The sequence below is a fragment of the Asparagus officinalis genome, chromosome 5 (assembly GCF_001876935.1).
Source record: "Asparagus officinalis chromosome 5, Aspof.V1, whole genome shotgun sequence".
Classification (NCBI taxonomy): Eukaryota; Viridiplantae; Streptophyta; class Magnoliopsida; order Asparagales; family Asparagaceae; genus Asparagus; species Asparagus officinalis.
In genome coordinates this window covers 44,456,646-44,467,261 of record NC_033798.1, presented here as the reverse complement: position 1 = coordinate 44,467,261, position 10,616 = coordinate 44,456,646, and the positions used below count along the sequence as shown (strand labels likewise).

Below are 10,616 nucleotides of genomic sequence, written 5' to 3'. Positions count from 1 at the left end.
TTAACGTGGCGTCAAAGGGCGCCACCTAGCCCCGATGTCTCCGCGCGAAGTGCAAAGTGCACCTTACAAAGTGCCACTTAGCTCCTCAGCTCGATTAGCCCCGATCACCGACCTATTGCCCCACACCCCACAGCCCACAGGCCATGACCCACGGCCCACGACCCACTAGAACTTATGAGGAATTAATTGAATAAAATAATTCTCGGCTTGTCGTTGGCAAGCCTCAAACACAGGACCTTTTGAGATATCAAAACTTTAACCTTTCACTACGCTACTAAGGATTTCTAAAAAATACCAGTAGTTAATAAATACATAGTTTGAAAACTTATTTTTGGAAAGCGGTTTTGACCAAAAAAATCCAACTACCCCCACAAGTTTTTAAACTAGTATAATGTAACGGTGCCGTTGTTTCAATCGTTGTGCATAAGGTAGATATCGCAAGGACTTGAATCCCCTTTAGATCAACTGAATAAAAAATATGCATGATGTCATAGAGACTTGAATCAGCACATGTATAAAAATCCAGCGATCACACAAGATTAAACTCATCTGTGGTAGTTTTCACTTTGAACCACACTTGCATTTACCTTTGCCTTAGCCTTGCACATTTATGACCCTAGGCATGTCCTTGTTTCTGCTAGCGCTCTAGGTATTTTTCCACAAGACACCATAGGAGATGGCCAAATCTCCATCTAGGCATAGGTGAGTTTTTTAGGCATGTTTCCTATCAAACATCCCGTATCCGAGATGCTTTGAACTCATTAAGGCTTAAGAGTCATCCTCTCTCATGATAGGATTCTAGGTGAGTCTTTTAGACGTGTTTCCTATCTAACACAACCGTATCTGAAATGCTTTGGACTCATTAAGGTTTAACAGCCATCCCCTTTACATGATAGGATCATCAATGAGTTCTTTAGTCATGTTACCTATTAAACAGCCCGCATCCGAAATGCTTTGGACTCATTAAGGCTTAACAGCCATCATCTATATCGTAATAGGATTTTAATTGCAAATCTTACTTAACTTTTGAACCAATCATCTTATCAATAGTAGCGTAAGATTTGAACTAATAACTTAATATAAATGATAAGTATTTGTAAGACTCACCAAACTTTGTAAATCTTGACTTTTGAACTAATTATCTTACCATTAGTAGCATAAGCTTTGAACTAATAATTTGATGTACATGATAAGTATTTGTAAGACTCACAAAACTTTGAGACCCATTCCAACAGACGTCCTTTTGACTATATCCTTTTTTTAGACCCTTAGTCAAAGGATCAGCCACATTCTCTAAAGACCGGACGAATAGTCCGCTTCTTTCTATTAAACATCGAGTTCGCTGTCACAGCACTCACCGCCTGATTATCACAATAGATAGTAATTACGCCTTGTAATTCTGTTAATGAAAGATCTCGGAGAAAACAACTGAGCCACTCGGCTTAATCTCTTGTAGCACAGAGTACGAAGAACTCAGATTCTATCGATCACTGTGCAAAACGAAGTTACGGAGCAGAAATAGACTTGTCGGAAAACACGAAGACCGCGCCGACCAATGGGAATAGCCCGCACTGTTCACAAAAAGACCACCCTCCGTGCCCTCGACCACTCTAAAGAATCCAACCATCAGAGTGGATCGAAACTCTTCGCATGCATCCAACGACCGGAATCACTCAAAATCCGAGTTCGTACGAAGAATCTATCGGGGACGACCCAAAAATGCACTACGGACTTGCTCGGAATCCGAACACCCCCGGGGTGTCTCAAGAAAGTCCGAGACACCCCAGGGGTGTCTCGAATTTTCGAGACACCTAGGGTGTTCTCAGAAAGCGAGACACCCTAGGTGTCTCGAATTTCCCAAGACCACCCAAGGGGTCTCGAAATTTCCGAGACACCCTAGGGGTGTCTCGGATTCCCGGAGAGCACCCCTAGGGGTGTCTCGGAATTCGAGACACCCCAAGGTGTCTCGGAATTTCCGAGACACCCTAGGGTGTCTCGGATTTTGGAGCACCCCAAAAGGTTGTCCCAGAATCTTGCGGAACCCCTGGGTGTCCTCATGATCTGTACGGACTGCCACCTCTTGTTTTCCTATAAATAGGACCCCCCTTACTGCATTTGAATGATCTGGATTTTGGAGGCCTCGGCGAAGCCCCTGCTGCACAAACACTGATCGAGCACTTCACCCGAGGAGGAGAGGTCTAAGATCACCTTCATCACCCGTTCTCGATCCTTCCTTAGTATTTAGCCTTTAGCGTTAATACTAAGAAAGTAGCTATTACTCGCTTTACCGAGGTATACGCTTAGAACTTCTCGGCCTTGGCCGAGACACCCCATGGGGGGTGTCTCGGCCATGGCCGAGACACCCCAAGGGGTGTCTCGGTTTTGGAGCCGAGACACCCCCCTAGGGGGTGTCCTCAACCAGCCCCCTACCCCTCTCCTTTTCCTATAAATAGGCCCCTAGGGCCTCCATTCTCTTGGCCTTGGTTTTGGGAGAGAAATTTCAGATCTAGAGCTTTAGCCTTTGAGATCTGAAATTCCAGAGAGGAGCGGCGAAGCCCTGCCGGAGGAAGGAGTCGGGGTTTTCTAAGAGAGCGGCGAAGCCCTGCCGGATTGAGGAGTAAGGATTTCTTCATCAGCCCTTCATTCACCCCCCTTCTTTTCCCTTAGTGTTGCCCTTAGCGGTGATACAAAGGAGAGCTAGTGCCTCGTTTTAGCCGAGACATAAGCTTTACACCTCTGAGATCTCACGCGGATCGACGGGGTTCTGTTTCTATATCCCTTCGCGGATAGACGAAACTCTGCCGGATTATACCGGAAAAGAGATCTTGAAGAGTCGGCGGTCCACGGATATCAACATCCCCGTCACAGGCCAACAACCCACGCAAGCGAGACCGCACCAAACCGGGACCTCGTGTTTATTTTCGTTTAAGTTGTAATATCTTTTGTTTTCATTTTATTCTGTTGTAACGCTTGAAGTTGTAACAGATCTCAAAAAGAGAATATCAATGAAAACAGCGACTTTTACCGAAAACAAGCTGGCGACCACAGTGGGAGCCAACGATCTCGCCCCCGAGATCGTCGTGACGCAACCGGCCTTCAAGATCCGGGTGAATGAAGAGGTCGAATACGAGTTCGACCAGAAGAAGTTCGAAGAATACCTCTCCTCTTCCTCCTCCAGATCTGCCTCCCCGAACCGGCGCAAGAAGACATCCGCTTCCAAGAACGTTCGTGGGACTTCCAACTCAAAGAACCAAGAGCCCTCCGCTGCCTTTGCACCACGCAACGTCCCCATGTTGCTCAGCATGGTCAAGACAGCAAATCCAGCTCTCCCATCAACCTCAAAGGCGATGGATGATGCAACTCCGATTCTGTCCAAAAGGGCACTCCAAAGGCGTCGTCAACGCCTTGCTCAACAACTCGCCAAGGCCAGGGAGTCAAAAGATGGAGTGCGCTATGCAGAGGACTTGAAGTCAAGGCAGCGACAAGAGCAACGGCAAGCAATCAACCTCCCCTCCAAAACAGAAGCGAGTGAGTGGATCCGTGTCAAGAGGAACCGCTCCACGCTCGAGGAGCGAATCAAGAAGCGCCGTGCTTTACTTGCGCATGCCCGACTCCTCCTAAAGAAGGCGGAAGAAATGCAGCAAGAAACGGCGGTCAAAGCGCCGACCACAAGCAAACGGGTGTGGGTTCCCAAATCGAAACCAACACTTCCAGCAAAGAAGGGTGAAACCATCGCCCAAAGCTCCTCCAAATCAGGTCATGTTTCTACTATCCCGGCACCTTCAACGGCGCCAAGTAAGAAAGGGGATCATTCAAGATCCCAGGTTCCTTTGACAGGTCACCTCGGTCCCTTACCGGCGAATCGAGGTAGAGTACCCGTCAAAGAACGACTGGGACCATTGAAAGGTCCCCAAGTTTCAAATCAGACTGGGGGTCGATTTAATCCCCCCAATAAAGAAAACAAAGGGAAAGCCCCTATCACCGACCGCATCGGATTGCGAGTCGAATTAAAAGAGCCCGTTCAGTTCATACGCTCACAAAAGCGTAAGATTGAACGGGCCACTCTTGATAAAACTAACCAAGTGTTGCATTCCCAAGGGGAAGCACACTCATCTGAAGATGAGAGTGTTATACTAAGGGACACCCACCAACACTCTGTAGGGTGCTCCAGCTATCAAGCTGATGAGTTGTACTACAGAGCTGGGGGTGTGGGTAAATCTCGAAAGAGATATGTGCAGGATATGAAGTCCCAATGCCCGTGTGCAAGTATCATCAAGACGGTGCTGTCGGAATGCCGCTGCAACAGTCCCCCAAGAAGAATCTCGGTGTTCGAGAGACTCTCCAAGCCGAGGCATTTCCACAAGAAGAAATTGCTCCGCCAAAAAGACGAGTATTCAAGAGTGTCGGTCAACATGACCGGCCGAGGGGAATCAACACCACACTTCAGCATAGAACAGCTCGCTGAGGTATCCCGGTGTATAGCACGGATGCGGCCCGGAACCAGCGGCCGGAAGGGCTACCAAAGAGTACCAAAGGGCCTCTCTCTGGAAGAAGAAGAATCAGATGCTGATTCAGATACCTGCTCCGCCGTCGCATCAGATGACACGGCTTCAAGTGCGGGCCAGCCGTACGAATCACTCATGATCAGTGCCGAACAAATGAACAAAATGCTTGAAGACGCCCTAACTCGGCAGAAAGAAGCTTTCAAATTCGAGATGGAAATGACCCTACAGCGGATGAGGGAGATGCACGATCAGCAACTCGCAGCTTTGACAACTCATCAAGAGGAGCCCACTCGACCCAATCATCAGAACCAAGAAGAGAATGAACGGGAAGGGAATAATGTCATTATTCCTCCTGTCAACAACGACAACGGAAGTGGTCCGGTAGATGATAATGCCAAAGAAGACCACATTACCTCTCCCCAAAACCACTCGAAAATAGAAACGAGTGAAGACAAAAAGATGAAAGACTTGGAGAGCAAAATCAATGCATTGATGAATGCTCAAGAGGTAAAAAGGTCAGGTATACCGTGTCCATATCCGAGGGAGTGGGAATCCATTCCATATCCGGCAAAGTTTAATCTCATTAACTTTACGCCGTTTGATGGAAAGGGTTCCCCTACCCAACATTTAATCTACTTCAAGTCTCATTTAGGAATTATTTCCGGAAATGAGCCCCTCATGGTGCGGTCATTCGTCGGCACTCTTCGCGGAGCTGCCTTCGACTGGTACCGCCGTCTCAAGCCCGGAAGTATCAACGGCTGGGATGACATGGAGGACATGTTCTTGACCAATTTCTTTGATGATGACACCGAGGTTTCGATCGGCACGCTGTTCGATGAAAAACAGAAGAATGGCGAGACGGTTGAAAACTTCGTGAAGAGATTCCGGAACAAAGCTATGAATTGCAGGGACCCGGTCAGCGAGGAATTCATCCTCGAAACTTGCCACAACAATTTAACATTGGACATCCTTGAAGCCATGGGAACGGCACCGCCAACGACCTGGAAAGACTTGAAGGTGAGAGGGGAAAGAGCCGAGCGACTCCTCAAAAGGAAGAAGGCTGAAAGGGGCCAAATACCAAACAGTGTCCCACAACAGAAGAACTTTACCCCTAGGGGTAAGGGGAAAACACAAGCAAATGCTGTAGATGCGAATCAAGTGTTTGAGGTGCAAGCACAGCCGCAACAGCCACAGCAGCAACAGAGGGCGCCTCAACAATCGAGATGGCAACAACAGCCCCAAAGGCAAAAGGCCGCGGAGCCGAGGTTCCCAAAGACCTACTCGTTCAAGGAGGATGAAATCCCGGGTATCTTCAAATACCTCGTTCAGAACAACAAGATCAAGTTGCCACCGATTCAGGATCAAGAAGATGCCAAGAGGGTCAACGATCCGAAATACTGTGCATTCCACCGAGCGGTGCACCATCCCACCAAGGTATGCTACGCTCTCAAAGATAAGATTCAGGCCCTAATCGATGTTGGGGTTATCACCATGAAGCAGCCCAAAGAGAAGAAAGTGGGTGCAAACATGGTATCCATTAGTTTCGGGACTGTTCCCTCGAGTTGGTTCCAACACGAGCCGGTGATCAATGCAGCAGTGAAGACGGTGAATGATGATCCTCACCAACAGCGCCAGAAAGGGCTCGTGCCACACACAACCCCAAATGGTGAGATTCTGTGGGTTCATCCGGACTTGATCACAGATGAGCAATGGACCGGATCATCATCAAAAAGAAAGTCAAAAGGAAAAGGGAAATCTTGTTATGGAGCTTCTGCCATTCCAGGAGAAGAGGACGACAAAATCCCAACCTTTCCACTGTCTGAAGACGAACAGGAGGTCTTTGCAACCCGAAGCGGGAACGAGTATCACTACAAGTACCCAGACGCTTCCGAGCAATTGGGCACCAAAACCCCTCCTTCCAAAACGTTGGCAGAATTAGGAATCTCAGCAATTCCCCCAACACCCGCATCTGCGGAGAAAGTCCAGCAAAAGGAGAAGGGGAAAGAGCCTCCGCGGCAAGAAGCCCAGAACCCGAGGCAGTCTCGATTCAATCATCCGATTGGTAGAGACAAACCGGGAAATACGAGCTCACCGCCTCATTTCGACATCATGGCGCAGTTGGCCAACATCCCAGCTCGCATAACTCTATACGAGCTGTTGCGCCTTTCAAAGGACACAAGGAAAGCGCTGCAAGAAGCCTTAAGTGACTCTGAAGCTTTTCTGACTCGGATCAAGCCATCTCCAGAAGGACCAGAGCCGTCAGTTCAACAATGCAACCTGGCGGCGCAACACTTTCCCTGCATCTCCTTCACTAAAGAAGATATGCAGACGAAGAATTCAAAGCATGACCGACCGTTGTACTTTACCGGTCACATTGGCTCCAGCGTTGTCAACCGGATCCAAGTCGATCCGGGTTCCGCTGTTAGCATCATGCCATTCCGATTGATGCATCATCTCGGAATCCCGACTAGCAAATTAGCATCCACTGGCACTACGATTTATGGATTCAACACCAGCGGGTCTAGGCCCTTGGGGAAGATCCGAGTCAAGTGCCAGATTGGGGATTTGAGGTCGGAGGTCACTTGTTATGTGATTGACGCGGAAACATCCTATAACTTACTGTTGGGTCGACCTTGGATCCACGGTAACCTTATAGTCCCGTCAACTCTACATCAGTGTCTCAAATATGTAGACACAAACAATGAAGTCAAGACGGTGGTCGCGGATAAGCAACCGTTTAAGGGATTGGAGAATTACTTCACCGATTCCCTTTTATACGGCGCTGAATCCGATACTGAACCATCGGCCCAAGGAACGGACAGCGGAGATGAAGCTGATACCGAACCAGGGCTTGATTATGATGGTGGTTTTGTTCTTAATGACATTGTACCCATTGTAATCAATCTTGACGATGATGAATCATCGGAGAATAGTTGTAACTGGCAACTTGCCGAAGAACTATCAATAAACGATGATTTAGAGTATTTGATGTGTCTGGATGACGTCACTAAAGAGCTTTGTGATAATCCTGACCTACATATGCCTCTTCAGTCATTTTGTCTGACGAAAAAGCAGGTACAAGATCCATGCGGAGCGACGCTTGTCATCCCCGCGGGAAAATGGAGTGGAAAAGAAGTCGTCTACGGCAAAGGAAAAGAAGATCCGACACCCGATCACTTCTTAGAGGAAGAAGAAGACGAAGATAAACCTGCTCCTCATCTATTCAGATATGACGCAAAAGCGCGCGATATGATGGAAAAGTATGGGTATGACTTCACACTCGGAGAAGGTCTTTTCTTTGGTCGAGGCCCACGAGTTCCACCTCGAATGGCCTATGTACCGAAGGGAAAACCCGACGATTATTATCGCTATAAAAGAGGTCTCGGCTACGTCTCCTCGTCCGACGACGAATGTTGCTGGCAAATCATTGATCAGATCGCTAACAAGGCTAGAAACGGGTACTCTTCCGACTCTTCGGCTGGGGGTTCCGACACTAGCCTTGGCGAGACGTTCAAAAGGTTGATGTCAAATATGGTCACGGTCGATCCTACCGCAATAGAGGAAGACGACCAGATGCCAACATGGGAAGATCCTTGGGTTCACCACCTAAACATGCAGTATGGTGATAGGTTCGAGCAAAGAGAGCCTCCTACCGAAGATCAAGTACTCCAGGTGAATATGGGAACTGAGGAAAATCCTAAACCGATATTCATTAGCGATAGTCTTCTACCCGATGAGAAAGAAGAGTTAATCTCTCTTATCAAGGAGTACATTGACGTGTTCGCCTGGAATTATGAAGACATGCCAGGACTCGACCCGAACGTAGCAGTACATCGTCTCAATATCAAGATGGATGCCAAACCAGTCAAACAACAACAAAGACGGTTTCGTCCGCAAATGATGGAGGCGATCGAATCCGAGGTCAAGAAGCTTATTGACTCGGGCTTCGTTCGAGAGGAGCAACATCCAGAATGGCTAGCCAATATTGTCCCAGTCCTTAAGAAGAACGGGAAAGTCAGGATTTGTATCGACTTTCGGGATCTCAACACTGCTTGCCCAAAAGATGATTTTCCCCTCCCCATCACGGATGTCATCATCGACAATACGTGTGGGTTCGAGAGGATGTCTTTCATGGATGGTTTCTCTGGTTATAACCAGATAAAGATGCATCCGGATGATGAAAAGCACACCGCATTCAGAACGCCCCTCGGTGTCTTCTGTTACACAGTTATGCCCTTCGGCTTAAAGAACGCAGGTGCTACATATCAACGAGCTATGTCAAAGATCTTTCAGGATCATCTCCGAAAGACTGTTGAATGCTACGTAGATGATCTGGTCGTGAAAAGTCGTGATAAAAAGGATCACATCAAAGACTTAAAGACCATGTTCGACTTAATGCGAGCCCATCAGTTGAAGATGAATCCTACCAAGTCTTTCCTCGGAATGTCGAGTGGAAAATTCCTGGGATTCGTCGTCACCACCAAAGGTATCCACATCGATCCTGATAAGGTAAAGGCGATCAATGAATTACAACCTCCGAGAAACCTCAGGGAGCTCAGAGGATTGCAGGGGCGATTGGCTTATATCCGTCGGTTCATTTCGAACCTCTCAGGAAAATGCCAACCATTCTCCAAGCTCGCAAAGAAGGGCGTATCATTTGTATGGGATGAAGCTTGTCAGAAAGCATTCGAGAGCATTAAAGAATATCTCTCAAAACCTCCCGTACTCGTTGCACCGAAATCGGGCAAACCGTTCTTGATTTATGTCAAGGCGACGAGCCACTCATTAAGTGCATTGCTTGCACAAGATGACGATAACGGTCACGAGCAGGCAGTGTATTACTTGAGCCGAACCATGGTGGGCGCCGAGTCTCGATATCCTATGATTGAGAGGGAATGCCTCGCCTTGGTGTTCGCCATTCAGAAGATGCGGCATTATTTGGTCGGGCAGACCATTTACGTCATCTCTAAAGTTAATCCGGTTCGAGTATTCATGACTCAACCCGCTTCCATGAGCTGGCGGTTAGCAAAATGGGCCTTACTCTTGTCCCAATACGACTTGCATTTCAAGCAACAGAAGTCGGTCAAAGGACAGGCCATATGCGATCTCCTCGCAGCTAATCCAACTACGGATCCTGCCGAGATATATGACGATCTACCCGATGAGGCCCACGAAGTCAACGCAACTTCTCACCAACAAATATGGCGCTTATACTTCGATGGCGCTTCACGGGCAACTAATGTTGCAAGTGCTCCTGGAAGTTCTAAAATCTCCTCCGGAGTTGGAGTAGTCTTAGTTTCCCCAGGAAAACATGTGATGCCTCGCGCCTACTCGCTAACCGAGCCATGCTCGAATAATGTAGCAGAGTATAACGCACTGATCATAGGACTCAACTTCGCTAAGGAGCTGGGGGTGGAATATCTCGAGGCCTTCGGCGATTCTCAGCTGATAGTCAAGCAAGTCCAAGGAGAATATGAAGTCCGAAGTCAGGATTTAATTCCATACCATAAGATGGCAGTGGAGATAGCGGAATCATTTGAAGGATTCTTCATCGAACATATTCCACGGCTACAGAATACCTATGCAGATGCGTTGGCCGCATTGGCCGTGTCACTAGCGCAGCCTCCCGAAACAGAACAGTTTGTTACGGTAAGAACTCACCAACTCTTAGTGCCGTTTTACAGTGAAGATGCCGAGGAAGAAGAAGTTCAAGAGGTACACGCTACTCAAATCGAGTTCGAACCACGAGATTGGCGTTTCCCCATCATCGACTACGTCCTGCATGGAATCTTGCCAGAAGATGTGAAGGAAAGAGAGTCAATCCGGCGAAGAGCACCCAGATTCTACTACAATACAGAGAATCGAACGCTATACCGCAGGGGGTATGATGGGTTGCTATTGCGTTGCCTATCAACCAAAGAAGCTGAAGAGGTACTTAGGGAGGCGCACGAAGGAGAGTGTGGCGCACACCAGCCTGGTCCCAAGCTTTATGATCGCATCAGAAGAATGAGGTATTTCTGGCCTTCTATGATGAGTGATGCAACTGCATATGCCCGAAAGTGTGATGCATGTCAAGTGCACGGGAATTATGTACACCAACCTCCGGAGCAT

At 48.0% G+C, this 10,616-nt stretch overlaps 1 protein-coding gene across 1 annotated transcript in view; it reads right to left on the bottom strand.

Moving 5' to 3' along the window:
* LOC109841776 (serine/threonine-protein kinase HT1-like) overlaps positions 1-3,292 on the bottom strand; it is a 6,467-nt gene extending 3,175 nt beyond the window's left edge. Inside the window, exon 1 of the mRNA XM_020410715.1 lies at positions 3,159-3,292. Coding sequence (XP_020266304.1) covers positions 3,159-3,292 — 134 coding nt within the window. The remainder of the gene's footprint in view (positions 1-3,158) is intronic.